This window comes from Spea bombifrons, chromosome 3, assembly GCF_027358695.1.
Source record: "Spea bombifrons isolate aSpeBom1 chromosome 3, aSpeBom1.2.pri, whole genome shotgun sequence".
Taxonomy (NCBI): Eukaryota; Metazoa; Chordata; class Amphibia; order Anura; family Pelobatidae; genus Spea; species Spea bombifrons.
In genome coordinates, this window is record NC_071089.1 from 85,681,610 (window position 1) to 85,701,799 (window position 20,190).

At 40.3% G+C, this 20,190-nt stretch overlaps 1 protein-coding gene across 2 annotated transcripts in view; it reads right to left on the reverse strand.

Annotated features, from left to right (window-relative positions):
• The window catches only part of ATP13A3 (ATPase 13A3), a 32,236-nt gene extending 27,870 nt beyond the window's left edge, over positions 1-4,366 (reverse strand). For both annotated transcript variants that reach the window (XM_053459166.1, XM_053459165.1), the window contains exons 1-3: positions 4,322-4,366; positions 2,556-2,729; positions 646-831 (exon numbers count right to left, since the gene is read on the reverse strand). In XM_053459166.1, coding sequence (XP_053315141.1) covers positions 646-831; positions 2,556-2,729; positions 4,322-4,366 — 405 coding nt within the window. The remainder of the gene's footprint in view (positions 1-645; positions 832-2,555; positions 2,730-4,321) is intronic.
• Positions 4,367-20,190: the final 15,824 nt, after the last annotated feature.

Consider the following 20,190-nt stretch of genomic DNA (forward strand, 5'->3'; position numbering starts at 1 on the left):
AATGTCTCAAATGATTTCTGTTCATTACCCCACCCAGCATTAAACATCTGCCTCTGGGAATTATGACCAACTCCTCTGCGTTGTTTGCATCTGTCCACTTTCTAAACCTATTGTTTCACACTGAGGATCTCAGCCCACACTTCTACACGCCTCAATCCTAAAACTGACAAAGGGGGTCATTTATATAACAAAATATAAAAAAGAACTGTCCCAAATCTACACAAACCTTTCATTGCAATCATTTACCAACACATTAATCTGCTCAGACACAATACAATGTATGACTTTTTACCTCCTTCAGCCATACAATCAACCATCACAACCCATATACTTATATATGTATTCTCATATGTTCCCTCTTTGTCGACCTCTTCAGTAAGCACCCAAGTGGTAGCTAACTTCTTCCATCAGAAAAACCACTTATACCGTGTGCTGCTCATCACTCACACAGCTCATCTTGCACTTGCGGCCTCGGGGCTCACACATCATTCGCTTCCATTACAAGTTACAACCTCAACCAAGCAGCAATAAATCGCATTATTAATGCAACCTTAGCTCATAAACCCCTTGTCAAAAAAACATCATAGAATGAATCAGTAGTATGATATCCCAACAAACTACACTGTAACTAGGCTGATGTCGTACCTCTTGTAAAGGGATTGTGGTATTGTTCATCGGATGGTCTTCACTGTGCTCGGAGGGACTTTCGGGAAGGTGCCCTGCATGACCATTGGTTACTTTGCTTGTCAAAGACCCCGGTCTCTGAAAAGGGTCTGTTCCCGGAGACAAAAGGACGCGGACCTTAGCACAAAACCATTGCCTGAATTCATCCTGTCAAACGAGATAAAAGTAATAATAATAAAGTTAAGTCAGCGATAGATCTATAGGCTGCAACACACAGGTTATTTGGCTTGATCCTAAATTGCTCACAATGTATATTAATACAGAAACAACTAAAATGAAGCTAAACAAGCATTTAAGCGGTTATATAGAGTTGACATAACCACATACTGGAACAGTCTGTGAGCGTAGAGGTATATGCATTAGGGATAATTAAAGTAAACTGGATGGCCATAAGGCCCTATTCTGGATATAACCCAAGGCAAGTCATCAGCGGGCAGAGTGTATTGACAAAACGGAACAATACCTTCCAAACGCTATGGGTTAATGCATTCAATGCAATTCTGTAGTAAATGTGGTATGGTTACCATGGCAGCCAATGGACTGCCCCTGCTGCTTCATTTTCACCATTTTACACCAGAACCGCACATTATAATTAACCCTGAGTGTGGAACAGGATGACAAGCCATTTGTATTACAAACAATCACTTTTGATTTCAGAACCTCTTAGGATCGATAAACCAACCTGATTCGTCACACAAACACGGAAATGAGAAGCATTTCATAAAAATAAAAAGAACCTAGTCATTATTTTTTTAATAGTAGCTGCAGTATTGAAGTATTGGAATAAAGTGAAGATTTTCCGGTACAGTTAAATAAGCACTATGATATAATATGGGCTCATCCATTATTCACATGCTTCCTGCTTTTAATGCACATGCGCTATAAACAGAAGGCATGTTCAGAGGGCACTTAGGTTGTCAATGATTAGGGCCTTACATGTGCTATGTAAGTGTGTGCTCTAGAAATTAGTGATACAAGGGCGTTAAGAACCAATGGTGTATAAAACAAAATTTCCCAATTCAAAAGCTAGACATTTACCGAAGGCTGACTGTCGGCAGAATACAGACTTTTCAACACTTCCAACTATTAACTCCCTGATGACAACAATGAGGCAGTATTAAATTAGTTTTTTAGCCACTGATCTTCCAATTCCTTTATATTCCACGTATTAAAGCCTTTTCATGTATTACTCAATGTCTAACTCAACTTAATTGTCCACAGGTCCTCTTCCCTTCAGTCAAATATGATTTGCATCTCTCAATCAATATTATTTTAGAGATATTGCGCATAAATAAAGCAATTTTGTACCCAAAAGACATTGAAATGTGGGGAAAGCTGTCCAGATTCACATATCAGTTACTTTCTTGTCTTGAAATTTGCCACACATTCTCTAACCAAACGCTTACAAAAGCAGCCGGGACAAATGATCTGTCATCAACAAAAGTCAGTAATGGTGATAACAGCGGAGATATAATGGGGAGAAATACTCATACAAACCCTAAAAACATAAAACAAAAAGTGACTGTTCCCAGTATCATGTCCTTAAGCTCTACGGTGTGGTTAAGAAGAAACAACATATATTTCTGCTTAAAGTTTTCTAATACATGAGAGAAAATACACCTCTCTCTACCCTACATAGGGGTATACCGGCTTACAGTGTGCATATAACTATTGATACGAACATCAGACAGTATCTTTTGTGTAGTGTATAGATTAGGTTGTATACCAAGCTCTGTAGTTACACCAAGAAGATAAATGGCGCATTATGCATTCCTAGAAAACTGAGCAGATGTTCTCGGTTCACAGATCGCAGAGAACAGTTTTAGTACGCAGGTCATGCCATGGAGGCATCTGCCTTTACACAGACTTACAGTTGTTCTCAGAAGCACAACGTCACAGTCCTTCAGCGGCGCTCGTGTGCATGTAGCCTTCACACGCCACTTAGGCATCCAGTAGAGGAGGAGGAGGAGGAAGCCCCCCGTACACAGCACCCCGACAGCTACCAGAGCCAGCTTCCATCGGCACAGATTGTAACCGTAAATCTCCTGCACAGCAAAAAAAGGGACACGTTAAGAAATCTTAATTAGCTTTAGTTCTCGAAAATCAAGAATACAAAAGTAATAAATGACTGCATTTCCCCGAGACCATCCATATATATATATATATATATAGAATTTTTCTAACAAGCACCCTTGGGACAAGAACAGCCATGTGGCCTAGTAAGAAGACCAAAACACTTTTCATTAATACCCATAAATGAGGCCCAGAAAGGATCCAGTCATCATAGAAATGCCACCTGAAGCCCCTGTTAAACTAGACACACCGGCGCCTATATGTGGAAATACAAGTCATTTAAGCTCTAGCTTTCAATGTGCAAAATCAAAGGGACACAAAGCGGAGAAAAAAAAACACTGCTTAAAGCGATACCAACCACACGCCGTCTCGCAGAGCAGCGCTTTAGGCTCGCTACACGTTTGCTTTGATTTGGTGATCAGAAGGCTTACTTAAATGATTTTATTGGAGACACAGGACCTTTAAAAGGACAGAACACTGCTCATTTCTAATCACTTCTTAGGCACAGGATATCCTTTTCATTAGCGTGTGTTTGGGATTTATTGACGTGAAGGAGAAATCATAAGCCACGTTTTGAAGTACTCCTATCTAGCCGGTTTTGTTTGTAAGACCTGATTACAAACACACTAATTTTATCCCAAAGAGGGAATATCCTGCAACTAGATATTTTTACTTACACATTATAAAGCTAGAAAGAATAGCAACCGAGAATGAGTGTTGTCTAACACGTACAGAGTGGAGTTGCACAATACAAAAGTTGTACCAGGAAAGGGTCAGCAATGTCGCTCGTTTGGGCCCTGCTGACTTGAGCCCCTGCCTTTCGGCGTCCTACAGCGTCCAACAGGCCGTCTCCATACCTTAGACACCATTCTTTTTTAGATTAAATCTGCCCATACGTTGTCTTAAGAATGCCTTTAACTAAATTAACACGACACTTGCTACCCCTTGAGTATCAAGTATCATATCTAGACCTGGGGCTAAGGATGTTCTGCCACCTAGACTTAGGCAAACAAAATCCATTTGACTTGGCAGTTTACGGCTTCTTGTGCAGCGAATGCTCTCCTATAGTCTGGTCTGAATCCGCAAACATTTCTATTTCTTTGAAACCTACTGTATATGCCTTCCTTTAAAAGACTACGACGCTAGACCTACTTTTTTTGTAAGTGGGTTGCTAAAGATTACATTCGGAGATGCTGTTAATATTTAATATTCTGAATTAGTCACACATTTTCACCATGTATGATCACATTAACTCATGAGCCTCAACTGTTGCAGCAAAGCAAAAGACATAAAGAAGCAGTAAGGACCCACACGAGCCATAATGCTGAAAGGGAAGGTAACTTTTTCATCTACCATTGTTGCAGTCTATTGCTAACATAATACTCCAGGACAAGAACACGGAGCCCAGTAACTCATTAGAATGGTCAGGGATCTTGGATCTGCACAGCTTGAAAATATTAGATGAAGAATTATTGACTGATAAATAAGTACATTAAAAACATTAAGAAGAATGTGTCTGCTATATTTTATAAAAATAATAATAAATATTAAATATATGTTTTACCATCTCATCCTCTGCCCCCTTGTTGATCTTCTCTGCCGTCTCCATGTTCACAGTGCTGTGCAAACGTCCCACCAAGCTTTAAGAGACCGGACTATGCTGTAACACAACAGGAAAGAATAATGAAGTCAGTCTCAAGTTAATATAGGCAAACATTTAAAATACAGTTTACAGGACACATATTTTAAAGTGAAACCATCACAAACGCCACCGTTTACTCATTCAGTATAGTGAACGTATAACCAACTAATTAGTTCCTTTCCATAAGTCAAGAGCGTCCAACGTGCGGCCCGCGGGCCGGGCCAGACTGGCCCCTGGGAGATTTCTAGGTGAGCTGGCCGGTCCGTGGGCTGGCAGACCATCATTCAAAGCGGCCGTCGTCTGTAAGACCGCCTCCGCCAGCCGCCTAACGAAGTTAAAGCGGCTGGTGTGTACACACCGTGCCGCCCAGTGGCAGCAGCGCCTCAGCTCTTTGTCCCGCCCCCTATTAAGATGTGACATTCAAAGGGGCGGGCTCACAGAACAGTTCCTCCTGACAGGGAGAGGATCATCACGTGTTTGTTTGGGGGTCGGTGTGGCAGAGCCTGTCCTGGTGTGTGTGTGTGTGTTATAGAAGTTGATCAAAAAAACCTTTCCACTGCTTTTTTCATTATTGCCAAATAACCCTGCATTAATATGCATTATAAAGCTAAAAGGCCATATTTCCTCTCAGTGAAAAATGAGAGTGGCCCACGCACACATACATTTCTGATGAAGTGGCCCACTGCAGAAAAAAACTTGGACGCCCCTGCCATAAGTCTATCCATCCTACATACTGCAGGGCATTTCATCTGGGCTAGTCGGCAATATGTAAAAATTATGTGTGTCCTGGAAAACATGGCCAATGTGGTCACTAACTACAAACCCATTCATCACCTGCAAACCAATGGCTTGGCTAACTGAGAAGAGAGGAAGGGAAATAAAGACGTTAAACGGATACTCTAGCCATCATATGAATGTTAATGCATAAGATAGCTGCATGTCCCCTTTACTGTACTGCGCATGTGCACTATACATACGTCCAGCAAGAGAACTTCCAGGGGCTCTAATAAGACCACCAGGTTGCTTGTTTGGAGAGCCGTCAAAAGTGGCCCAAAACTCATGCTGAGGGGCTGTGCTGAACAGTAAGAAGTACTTTGATTCTTTATTCTTTATCTGTTGTAGCTGCATGAGACGGTGAGCTGCCCCTTAAAAGGAGCCACTCGAAGTTCTTTTAAATCTATTAGAAGCAGATGCTGCCACACTCCTAGCGCATGCGTCTCAAACACCAAGGGAAAAAATAGTCTATTTAGCGGTATAACAGATTAAACCTATAAGGAATCTCCAAGCATTTAGGCAATGGTTTCTTGTCCGTGTTATTTCAAACCGCGTTTATAATCCCTACTTAATCAACATTTATAATTAACTCTGTATTCAGTAAACTTCACAGCTAGAGATAACTAAACTTGTTTTATGAAGAGTACGTTGTGCAAATATATCTAGATTATAGGTAAGCATAAACAGGATGGTACTCAACAAATATGAAACTGTGTTTAAAATATACAAGATCACAGAGTTTGTTAAAGGGACTCTCCAGATGTGCAGCTCAACACAACCTCCAAGGTCCTGTTTTAGTGAATCCGTGGTATGAAAGCAATTAGAGATACCTGCCTGCCACCTCTATCCTCTGAAACCATCGGTAAGGCAGCGACCGTATCACGTGGGTACAGGCAGCAGGAGATGTGTTTGGCCAGCTCCTGCCAACTAATCGTGGCTCCATGCTTTTGCAAGGGTGACCACACAAATATTTCAAGAGACCACTCAGCTTTGCATTGGATGGCTGGAGTGTCCCTTTAAGCACAGAAATAACTTTACTGATGATTCAGAGGGTGTTCATCATGTGTGTAATCATCCCTCAAGAATTAAATCGAATATCACTGTCTAAAATAAACATGAATTCTTATTTCAGCCCAAATTAGGAGGGCTTGGAAAGGAAAGGAAACTCCCCAACCCTACACATAAACTAAAGATCTGGGACCCCTTATCCCACATAAAAATCTTTGCGTACTGAGTAGCGATTCACCATTGTGGTGTGGCAAACGCCAAGGCGACTCAATGTTTATGACAAACACTTGTCTTCACAGCAACAAGACATCTACTTCTACAATTTTGTCTGCAGGGAAACGCATTGTGCCAGATGTCTGAAACCCTAGCAATTTGACATCACTAAGACGAATTTAAACATACCAAATAAAAAAAAAAGTCATAACATAAAATTACATATAGTAGCTAAGGAAATAAAAAGAACCACACACACATGTACACAAGCAGCCCTGGATTTACAGAAGTGTGCCATGAAAATAAACACATCGTATAGGTACATCATGGCGCTCTCTATGATGGTCAATGTTAACTTGATCTTGGAAACAACAAAAATGAAGGTAGCAGGGTGACTCGGATGCCACAAAAACACACAAGTAATTTCCAAGAGTCAGATATGCCTCAACAAAGACAGAATACGCAGCATCAAATCTTATCTAATACTAAAGGGAGTTGGTAGGAGAGAGCTGGTTTTAACACAAAAAGGGCCAACACAGTCAAGGTCCTCCCGCAATATGGGCTGAGTTAGATTTGTATAATGTATACTTCAAAGGGTGAGTAGATTTAACTACATATTGTACTTGGCCAGCCAACTAAGGTAGTTAATCACTAGGGTAGAATAGTGAAATCAAAGTGATTTAGACTACAACTCTCCTGCAAACACCGTCAACTTTCCCTTTGGTCAATGGACAACCTGAATCAAACTAAAAATGCTCCTTCAGACAGGAGCATGCTAGACATATGCCAGTTTATGCAATAATTCACACATCCTGGTACATGTATGTACACAAAAGGTTGGAGTCATTTCCTTCTATAAGATCCAACAATGGCTTTCAGCTATTTCAAGGCTTATTCAAGAGGTGTGGTTTGTAATATTCTAACCTACATTCCCACACAAATCATCTTTGGTCCTCTACATAGTATCCAGCTTTCTAAATCTCCAGTGACTACACGGCATCACAATCACCAAACAACGCTGAATTCACCAATATCTTCGACCTTCAGTTTCAAATGATTCAATTATCTATGGGTTTTTTTGGATGGAGAGCAGAGGAGGCTGTTACTTGTTGGGGTTTTACAGTACTAACCAACAGCAAGGGTCATATTATTTTCACAATTTTCACAAAAAGATAGTAATTTGAATGCTGTGGGGGGGTAGCTGCATCAACTGCTACATTCAGATCTTTTGCTTATTCCTAACCATTATAGCCATGCATCTCCCAGGGTGGTTAAAACCGATGGTACACATGAAATACGGTAGATCTATGTTTCATGACATTTAAACCCATTATCGATACTCCAACGATCTCAACTGGAATTGAGAGCCTACCAACTATGAGATTAAAAGCCCATCCACTGTGTGCGCTTAGCATGCAGCATGGATGCCTCCAGACAAAATCAGAGAATGACTACGGAAAGGGCGACCTCCAACGCGTGTCATTTAATACGCCATAAAAATGCCAGTAACGGGGGTCCTCATTCTGCAGTTAAGACTGCATTAAAACATATAGCAGAACACTACATGGTAACATTCGAGAATTCACTGGTTCTGTGAACAATTTTAATACCAGAACCAACTAGTTTTTGTAGACTGGTGAGACTGCAAATCACAAAATTGGATAAACTCTGCTCTGTGGCCATCACCCAAAATCAATCACTTTTTAAAATATTGGTTCCAAAGCTCACAGGACATCAAATTCTCCCAATAACACAATTCAAGACAATCAAGAGATAATCGTGCCCTCAAAGGAGGTGTTATTCATTATAGAAAAAGAACACCAAACAAGACTTCTGAAAACTAGGTTTTTTTTTTTTTTTTTTTTTTTACTTTTACATAGGCTGTGCAATGTTATATCAGTTCTTGGAATATGCTGTAAAATACCACAGAATTAAAAAAAAAAAACAGAAGAAAACAGTAAATTGTAATATTACAAATATATACAGATACCTTCTGTGCTGTATTGTTACTAAATGATTAAATTAGTGTCAGTCTCTAAATAACGTGCCACCAGCATAGTGGACATTAAAAGAAACATACCAGAAGATTTCAGATACATCTTTTTCACCTAGTCCCCACAAAGGACAACAAAAAAACCTCTGCTCGTGAACAAGCCCTAACTATAACTAGCCTTAAATGGGAAATTCACCCAAAAATACTGTAATGAGCTAATTTTACAAATGAAAAAAAAATCCCATTGTTTAAAAATCACAATGAAATATGTAAAAAGTTACGAAAATAGATTACCTTCCCAGATGCAGTCTATCAACAGCCCGGTGCAATTCCCCTCGTTATCAATGGTCAAGTGAGGCTGTTCTTAGTAACTCGAAGCATATCAGCAAGGGAAGTCCTGCCACTCAACTATTTTGTCTAAAAATCTTTAAAAAAAAAAAAAAAAAGGCCTCCAAGGACCTTTCAGACTTCGTTATCAAAAGATTACAATATCAAAGAAATTTGGCACTGTTTGTTTATTTGGAACAATTGCAAACTCTAGTCGAGTCCTCGTAGAGGATATGCCTTCAGCTCCCAGACAAGTGCCGAGGTTCATTCTATTCAACCCTAACAGACAGCGAATGGAGTCCCAGGACAGAGTTCCATGTGCATGCATGAGTCTTGATGTTATCTACGAGGTTAAAACACTCTAGGATATTATGTTGCTGACCAAACCCTTCCTTCCATTTACAAAGACCAGATCTATGCTGGGCACTTCTAAATGATGGATAAGAAAGAACAAAAACCCGAGACAAAAAAAACTGCATCCAGGGTGGGCCTGGAATGTCACCAATTTATGAACTGCTATTGAAGGGTCCACTGTAGCAACAGTCTGTGTAAAAACTAGTACTAGCTTGGGAAGAATAGTCAGAAATTAGGTAAAGTAAATCACCTCCATTTATGTGTTAAGCCAGGGAAAAATATTAAATAAAACATATTCAGCTCTTTGCCCTTTTAGACTATAAGCTCACAAGAGGAGATCCCTCTCCTCCTTCTGTACCAGTAAAGCATGTCAACGTTATTGTCATTTCGAATGTTATAGTTCATTATCACTCTCCGTAGAGTAATAATGCTACAGAATCTGCAGGGGCTCTAGAAATAAAACGTAATTTGCCCTGATGTACACCTTGTGACGTACGCTCAGAAACATTTTATAATCCCAAGATAAAAGGTCTGGAACAAATATAGCTACATACGTTTAAATAACCTTTACAGTCTTAGAGAGCAGTCTACATTCGGTAAATAATGTATCCGTATGGTAATAAATATACAAAAAGGAAAGGGAATATTATCCCTGAAACCTATATCCTCTAGACTGTAAGCTCGTTTGAGCAGGGACCTCCTCACCTGTTGTCAATTTGTTATGTTACATACTACTTGTTCTGTCCTGTCTACCCAATGTACAGCGCTACTGAATTTGATGGCGCTATATAAAACAATAAATAATAATAATCTCTACTACTTAGTGCCGTTAAGTCCTCTCTCCAAGCTCTGCTGCTTGAGCAGATCACAGCAGAGACCCAGCGGAATAGACTTTTGAAGACCATGAACCGAGATGTGCCTTTGCACCAAGAGCAGCGTCAGGTAGAGAGGATTTGCTGCCATAATAGCTGGGGATCTCACACTTTCCAGATATGATACAGGAAGTTACAACAACCATTTCCTGGCAGTTTGAAATCGCCTTCTCCGCAGAGATGTTGCTACCTCCTCTAATATGTGTCATAATGCTCAGAAATACAGCAAAATATACAGGTAATGGGTAACACTGTATGGTTAACAGGGGGAACTGTCACCTAATCGGCATTTATCATCTTTAATCAAAAGTACCTACAACTTGTGCTTATTCCTTTTTATTGAGTACATCCGTTTTATTATATATATATTTCACTTAAAATAAGTGTAACTTAGAGTAACAGACCACCTCAGTAGCCATCAGATTAGTTGTCTGACCCTTCTCTACGTCCCTTAAAAATCACCATTCTTTATAGGCCTTCATCAACATCTACCAAAAGACCATTGGGGTCCTAAAAGTTTACGCTGGGCCAATGAAAGGTACACAGAGACACCAAGAAGTATCCCACACACAATAAGGGTTTCTGTACTTCTATGTATTGCTCAATAATGCAGAAAAAAAGCTTATTCATATATCGGAAATGAAAGACTGGGCATCGATATCGATAGATATTTAAGATACTAAACGTCCGCAGGGCCCTGTAGGCCCGGAGTCTAAACCCTTAAACAGTTTCTATTTGATAAACACAGACGTTCCTGGTGAAGTCTGCAGCGTTTCATACCGCGGACCTCCACAAAAGAAAAGGATAGTTCTGGTAAAACAATGAGAATGACATAATAGCAGCATGAATACATGGAAAATGCACACAAAGCTCCGTACTCAATACACGTTATCACTTCCCATCTAGGGACTCCTGTTTTGAGGCTGGCTTTTGTTTAGTGTTTAGACTTTAGGAAGACTATTGTGTATAAGGAGACCAAGTCACAAGACATTTACATTTGCTTTCTAAAAACTATTTTGGTACCAACTAGAGAATATATTAGATACATATACACTCAGACATATGCCTACGAACAGGTGGAAAGTGTTGCTAACTAGACAGGAGTCCATTTAGGGGGAAATATTTCCTCCTGTAGTCAAAGACTTCCAATAGTCCAAAGTCCTATAACCACAGAGCTAGTACACGGTTTGAGATTTACTTACGACATCTCAGATCAGGCTCTTCTCTGCTTTGGATTTTGAGGTCAGCAAAGTTAATGAATAATAATCAAAAGTGTAGGTGGGGGGTCAGATGAACAAAGAAACATTCACCAAACAAAGCTACTTTCCAATGTAAAGCGTAAAAGGCACCATTGCCCGCACTTTTACAAGCATAGAATTTGACGGCATATTAAGAACCATTCGGACCATCTAGTCTGCCTGTTTTTCCCGATGTAAATCTTATCTTAGATTCCCGGTAGCTTTGAAGGCTTTATGACTATCCTGTGCATGTTTTCGCTTCTACGACGTCTGTTCAGAGGCTGTTGCATTTATCCATCACGCCCAACACTGCTTATGGTTGGCATAAGCCTGACCAAGTGTAGATAGGATTTTATAGATTCAAAGCATGCTGAAATGTTATTATAGGGCTATAAATCTTCCCCATAACCCATTTCATCAACATACTTTTAGAGCAGGTATCGTTACGCTTTATTTTCCGATTAAATGAAAATGTCCTCTCGTTCCAGTCCCACGCTATGCAACTACTTTACCTATCCACCTGTCAGCACAATGCCATAGGGATTTGGTAACACATGATATGCACAATATCTTCATACAACAACGTTTTTCCTAAAGTGTCCCCAGCAGCTAGTGTTTTCTAGCAAATATTTGCACAAAAAGAAATGGTTTTGGGAACACGAAAGTGAAAGCACACTCATTACATCAATCTATTGTTTCTTAGGGCAGATCCTGCCATAAATGTTATCAGGAGACCTGGTCAGACCGTATCATAAAGTCTGTGGAACATGAAGAGTATCCAAGCGGGGTCTTCAAAGGATGCCAGATATCCTGTCCCGGGTGCCATAACATATTACAGGGACTGGAGTCACACAGGGGACACGCAATCTTACACCTTCAGAGTTATGATGTTGGAAACATAGGTTTCATAAGATGAGGGAATTCTGTATGCGGACAGCGTGCCCCCCAATTATAGGAAACATGGCAGGTGGGAGTTAAAATGATTCCTGAGCAATATAAATGGTCACTTAGCTCACAGGTAGATAGCGAATCTGTAGGGCTATACACTGGGAATAACACGCTGGACATGACCGACCCAAAGCTATTAAACATACAAGGTACCATAACAAACACACGTGTCATTTTAACATGTCAGGCAAGCGTCTGCTGTGAGGTTTTATAACCAAACTCATGTGTTGTATGACATTGCTCTTTTGTTTTGTTGAGGACACAAGTGAATGTGTTAAGTATTAACACAAAGATACATTTAAATCCTAGGAAAAAACAAAATATGCAAATGTCTAATCAGGTTTGGCAGCGCTCTCTCTCTCTTAAAACCAAAGCGTGACAACAGGATCGTCAGCTAAACAGATGGCCGGCATACAGACCAGATCTGAAATCCTGCCCGCACTCGCTTATTCCGCCCCGCTTGGCACAGGGAACGGCAATACGTCATTTTATATTACAAAGACTAACAATATTTCACAAAAACCTTTTTTTCTAATGAGGGTTTAACAGTTACGTTATTTAATACTTATTGGCAATCATGCTGCATATAACATCATCACGCTACTAGCGACTACTCTTCGATCTTTATTTTTAGTTATCTAAAGCAGGCAAAGATGTTCATTTCAGAGCAAGGCCAAACATCCCATTTATAAGAACAGCGACACGATTTTAAAAAGGAAAACGTGTTAAGATAAAGGGCACGGGTTTTGGCAAATGAGCTACAAAGTTAGTAACCAGGTGAAATTATATATATATATATATATATATATATAAATATATATACACACACACAGGTATATAAATGTAATTTTTAGTCGAGGAGGGAACCCAAGAGATTCATTCTTAAAATAGTTCAAATGCAGACCGCTAATTGTAACGTAACCAAGACATCTCGAGACACAAGATGCTGGTTCTAAGACGACTCAGCCCGGGCAAAATAGAAATTGGGCTTTAAATTGCATAAATTGCTCTTGGAATCCAGTTTGTGGTAAAGCCGGATGTTGACACTCGGTCGGTTTGCTAGTGTCAATCATCCCAGACCATGATCTCTATAGTGTAATGGGAACGTTATGTGTACCATGTACACAGTCTGCATATGTATACATCTCATATGTTTCAATACAAACCCACACGTGTATGTGTGCTTCCACAATGTAAATCTATGTGGGTATAAACACGTGCCCAACTTCATTCTGCACGCACAAAACAATGGAAAACATGGCAAGCTGTGATTACTGCCATGGATTTATTTCCATCCACCTATTCCATATGAACAGAAGCGCTTATATCAGACGAACACGTGCATCATTTACGGGGGGGGGTTAGCTAAAAGCCATTAAGCTACGCAATTATCTTGGTCAATGAAAGTAATGTGTTTAAGAAAGGGCATTAGGCATGATCCATTACATTCATTCATAAAACCTACATATACATATATATATATATAAACGTGATGATGACCAATCCTACATTTTTGATGTTTCCCTCCTTTTAGCTACTAACATGTCTGCTTTGCCAGGAATCTGAATGATGTCCATAGCGGCTGATTGTGTGTATTTGCTTTTCCATTTCAGCACTTCCGACTATGACGGCTCCTGCATGACCCAACGGTTATTCTGCGTATTCTGTCTGCTTTGCTAGCTTGCCTGCTTTCAACCACACCGCCTGCTTTTAACATTGGTTGTGTTTGATTTTCTTCCCTTGTTCCCACAACACATTTTTACCAAAGGTGTGGAACGCAGGAGAATAATAATGTTCCCAGCCAGACGACTACCACGATCAATCTTTAACTGCGAGAAAAATCACACCTCGTCCAAGCTACCTTGTAAAAGCTTATCTTCTGTATATTTCAACTTTCCATTGCATACAATCAGCTAGTCAGGCTGGCCCCACATACAGAACATGTTATGTCCGATACATATTTAAAGCTTGCATTTATAAATTGGGGGTGGGGCACAAAATGTACATTGTGTGTACAAACCCACTCTCTCCATATACCAACAGACAGACACATACACGCACAGTGTGCTTTGTGTTGTCTCATGGCCAAAGAATGTCTTTTTATAGTGGCTCTTCAAGCCCCTTCCACCCCCTCTAGTGGTTTGCCAAATTCTATTAGACAGATTAGAGATTAGTCACTGGAAATCCAATTTCAAGCCTGGTAAACATGTTCATTCTTTCATGATCACTCTCTGCGTTCCAAAGAGCTACTCGATGGTAAACAAAACAGCACAATTCTACCCTCTTTCACATCAGATCTTGGGTTCTTCACTGAAAACACTACATTGGAGATCAACCTAAAGGGCCAGTCCGCTTGCATGCATCATTCTGTGAGCTGGGTATAATGGCGTTAGTAACTTGCATTGGCGTAATGATGATTAAATCTACATTTTTAAAGTCCAAGTAATCAATTCTCTGAGCCAAAGGGTTAAATAGGATTTGAGATGGTGTTACACAATGCCATGCAAGGCATCAAAGCGTGTGCAACATCAACAGCTTTTATTACAGTACAAAGCTCACTGAAACCCATGATATGCGCAACAGATACCTAGCTTGGTATCACCGTTGATAACCATGTATTAGTTACTATTGTGTTGTACTTTATTCCTCATACACAAGGAACAAGAAATCAGGCCTGGGATAATCCCAAGAGAGTCTTTTTGTGCTACCAGACGTTGACCTCTACGGAAACATCACTGTTGGGTTTGTTTTTTTTATACCCCCTATGTCTTTAGACTAAGCTCTCTGGTGGCCGGACGCTGCGATCTAAACCCTGCTGACAAACGATGCACCATCAGGGCCCTCTTTCCCTAGTGTATGGTAAACACACAGAATACCGACATTTCCCAAACTCCGATTTTGTGCATCCATTAGCAGTTATGTGTTAAAAATCTGTAATACTAAACCACAGGTAGAAGCCAGAAACATGTATACAATGCGAGTAAGAAGCGCTGCGATGTACAGCCTCACAGGATGAATAAACCTATTTAAGCTTTAACTTTGGCACATTCTTTTAGACAGACTGTAGCGATTACACATATATTAAAATGTCAACAGCAGGTAGTGAGAAAATAAAAGAGGATAACATTGCATATGACGTGATAGGGCAGGTGTAAAAGCAGGAGCGCAATTCCCTATCATTCTCTAGAAGCAAGAAAACGACGGGGAGAAATATATCAGCACCAGCAACTCATAATAACTCAATCTGAGCACAGAGACCAAAACGCTGCCACAAACTATATTCTTCAATCTGCATAAAAAAGCAACAGGATGCATAGAGCTTCCAATCGTTTCTCTGGTTTCATGAGGCATGCAGAGCAGTTGTTTCTCTTTCATATATTTAAGATATATAAAGATCCGCCCCTGTACACGGCATCTGCCTGCAATTACACATGAGCCACATTGAACCAGTTTGGGCCCTTACAGAGAACAGCTTGTAAACGAGGGCAAGAAAGCATGCGAGTCCCGAGCAGATGTATATTATCAAAGGCAGAGTCTACGCATGAGACACAGAACTCGATTTAGAAGTGTGAGCTCTTAGGACAGTAATCTGCAGAAACACAGAGCCGGCCAGTAGGAGAGCACCAAACGGCAAGAGTTTAACCCTTACTTCACAAGCAAGCCGAACGACCTACGAGGAAAGTGACATGAAATCAGTTTATTTACCCGCACACCAGTCTTGCGCTTTTAACTTGATGCAAGGTTAATATATCTCTTAAGAAGACTTTAGATGTGCGTCTGTGTAAAAGTACTTGTGTTTTAACTTCAATTACAAAATAAAACATTATGCATTTGACAAATTTAGCATGACATCTGTTAGCGTTCGATCTTTTGCCAATAAACGACTACGAAGCCAGCTTTACGTGGCACATACTAATGTTACCAAGAGCCATGCATAAAGCAAAAAAAAATTGCGAGGTCCTCCCAGCATAAATAAAACTTCAGAACACCTTAGTCATCCGCTGGAAATATTTACACGTCATGCTCTGGTGGAATTATTAAGCCTCCTTCTGTGTGTATTTTTTTTTTTTTTTTAAAGATTTGAAACTAAAGGCCAAATTGTTTGATAAAATACATCCAAGAGACACTTTAAGAGAAACATCAGGACACAACAGTAAACAACAACATATAAGGTACGATTTAACAGGGTTCCATGCATAAAGCTTCCTCAGCTAGCATTTCATAAGCACGGGGGGACTCAATATAGGACTATCTGCACACATCTATCTATCTATCCCACATAAACATGTTTATCACAGGCGCTGTCCTTCAATCTGATGCTTGAAACGTAGAGTTGACTCTGCAGTAATCGTTACTTAAACTTACAGCGCAAAGCAGGCTGACATATAGACCTATAATGAGCTTCCTTAGACTAAGCTGGAGATGCCGCCTAGTTAGTTCTGTAAACCAGACACAGCATGTAGGGATCTGCAGCTGAAGCACTTAAGAGATAAAAAAATTCAGGTGATAAGACGCCCAACCATGAGAGGGAATGGGTTGGAATTGTAAGAAAGAATCTGTGCAGTTTCAGCTTTCATCTAAATTAATCATAAGCAAAACTCTGGGATAACTAGCGGCAAACGTGTGATTGCCAAAACTGCTCGGGGACTTGACCCTTTGCCAAGCAACTCTCGGCTTCCACGAGATGCCAAGATGTCAGTCTAGATGGACTTCAAAGGTCAGCAGCAGAATTCCACCGCTTGCTGTGGTGGCTGCTCCTGGTTTACCGCTCTACACCGGAGTTTGTCATAAATAGCAGTCCTGCATAGGGACATTGTGATGGTTGCTATGGTGATAACACCATCTAGACCAGAGGTTAAACAAATGAAATATTTCTACATTGCCCCAGTTAAAGATGGCCACAGCAAGCGCCGCACACTCATTCTACTCCAGATTATATTTTGGACTTTGATACTTTGTCTGTAACATTCTATTCTGTTGATAATAAATATGTTGTATTTTTAAATGGATCTGCTTAAAAACAAGGTAGCAATATAACAAATATGTCAAGAACGACAATATCATCGATCAGGTAAAACATGGTAAAACATAGAAATACAGAAGCTTGCAAATTTTCAACTAGAAAAATATAAAGCAGGCCGTGTAACGTCACCTACATCATTTCAGATGATCACATAAATCAGTCTTTTGTTAAATCACAGATTGGACAAAAAATAAAAGCTTAAAAGGTGCAGCGATCATTTAAACAGCACACTTCTGTATAAAGGGGGTGTTGAACATTTTCCCCATATTTTAGGTAACAGGCATGACAGATTCTTGCTGAAAGTGTGGCCCAACTGCCTGGCAACAGGAGTGATGTAACTAAAAAGGATTAAATGGCAAAATAGCGTATTACACAACAGCCTTCTACTGTAGCTTGTAAGACACACCAAAGAAAATACATCTAAGTGAAGTACAGACGTTTCACAATGAATTAAACTGTTTTAAAACACGGTACTACACGGGCCAGATTTATGAATGGATGAAGAGGAAGGGATTTTAGCTACAGCACACTAATGAAGTGCGGTGTGATAGAGAAACTAAACCTATTTAAATTGAAACATCTGTATAATGTGATAAAGTTTTCAGACTGAAACACAGTTTCCACAGGACGATGATGTTCTCAACCGGATCTGAATGTCAGCTACCTACCAAGTATGTAGTAGGTCTCCAAGGACTTCTACTATCAATGACTAAACACCTATACTTTTTAATGTAGCAGAGCTGCCCACAGGTTGCTAAGCCTTCTTTCCATTTAAGGGACCCTTCGGCTATCATATGCACTGGTCTTTGTGCCCCTTTCCATACACACTCCAGCTAAATGCGCTGCAGGAGATCTCACAGCACACGATATACTCGTCTCCAGCCAGCACTGGATCAGGGGAACATTGTGTGCAGGGGGTCTTTTCAGGCCCCCGTGAATGTGTGGAAAGTACCGTACTTCTTTGAATTTAGTTTCCTGCCACAGATTGAAAGCTTCAAGCAGCCAATCAGTGACAAGAACAGTCAGATCTGCAGAGCAGCCTCTTCTGTGGCTTCTTAGTTTCATTTTGGAAGAATGCATGGTCAATGAAAAAGCAAAAGATTTTTTTAGAAGTTCCTTTTAAACACAGATCACTGCATGGATCAGGTAGTTTAATATGACTGTCCACTCCAAGAGGGAAAGATGTGATTTGAACCTCAGTACTCAAAGGGTTTAAAATTACAATGTCACGGCAGGTCATAAGTCGGAATTGGCTATTCAGTAGCCAATTATTCACTAGGCAAGTGCCGAGGGACCCTGAGCTCTGGGAGACCCCGGTGAGCTAATAATATGCAAGCGCACCGCACCGCCACAGCCGCACTGGCTACTGCAACGGAACTCGGGAAGGGGTCTGCAAAGTTCCTTAACCTGGCATTGTGGTCACTGCACTAATGAAATAATGTAACCTTCTGACTGGACCAGCTCTTCCACCCACTGGTACAGGTATTACAAATCTCCCAGTATGAATAAAATGTGGTCATTACTAAATCCTGCCTTTACTCTCTCTTGGGGACTGAGTAGGTGTAACCACTTTGCTAAATGTATGTACTACAAACACTGGCAGGTCATATACTGTCGCCACCAGCAACAAAGAACAATCAAAATAAAACCGAAAAGGTAAACAGTTATTCACCTTGTTATGCTGAATGTTAATAACAAATAGTATAAGATGCAGAGAATGATAACAGTTCTAATATAGTCACTTAGGTTAAATATGAAAAGAGGGGGGAGACAGAGGGGGGGGGGATGACTCCCACACCACTAAGGTGCCTTAGAAAAGGGGTGGGTGGCTGGGAATCAGTAAGGCCATGCGCGTTTCCCTAGGGGTTCAAGTTTGTTGCAGTGTTGAAGAGGGTGGTCAGTATGAGTGCTCATCGGTCTGATAAAATGATCGTCCCTTTAAGGGAAAGATACCCAGATATTCCCTAGTAACGGACAGTTAAGTTCAACCTATCATTTCATGACACTAGGAAATAACCCAAAGAGATGATTCCGTATTGGTGTAATATTCCGTCCAATAAGCCTATTAACTTCACATTGCTTATCGCCTCTTTCATGTGATGCCCACAATTCAGAATGAACTGCAGCTGCCCTTCTTACAAACTGATGAAAAAAGACTTTGCCTTCACAATCTTTAGTGATAACGCTGCATACACGCTGATAAACGTGTTTTAAAAGACAATCACCACTGTTTTTGTACTTTCATACAGGTTTCGCAAATGAATAGCCCTCAAGCCACGTCATCTAAGTTACTGGCTAACTACGAAGATACTTCACCTCCACTACAAAGGGAAATTATGGAAATATTCTAAATTGCCTACAAAAAAAACAACAAAGGGTTAAATACATTCTGTTAGTCAATGTCTAATCTGTATAGACACAAAGATAGTATCTATTAAGTCTAACAACTAAGACATTAAGGGAATATAAGGTCAGCCCTGTCATATAACCAAACTAGGGCTCCGAGCTGGTAGGAAACGTGCATGAAGGAGAGGGGGCCATAAACATAATTTAACAAGGACACACAAAAAAAAAGCTAGACCCTGATGACAGAGAGAAAATCTGAACATGGATACCGGACATTAGACTAACACACGTGTGCAAAATGCTTTTTTGAATGAGTGAGAGCTGCGATCTTAACTACAGTGTTTACATTATTCATTCTATCCATTAGCTTATTCATCAACTCTGATGGAAGGGTATCGGTTCTAGCGGCTAAGGCAGATGATTCAGAGGAAGGCAGTCATGTTCCGTACAGACCAAGACCCTATATATACACACACATGTGCTTAGTAGGCATGCGAAAGCAGTAGATCAACATATACTCCCATATATTTTGGTTTTTAAGACAAGCAGCACATAAATCTTAAGAAACTATGGAGTGTTTAAGGAACAAAAACATTCATCCAGTCGAAGGATATCTTCAACCACTTTTCCGCACTCCAGCCTCATCCGAACCCACTTCAAGAGTTTAAAAAGGCAGCAGCCAGCCGAGCGAATCA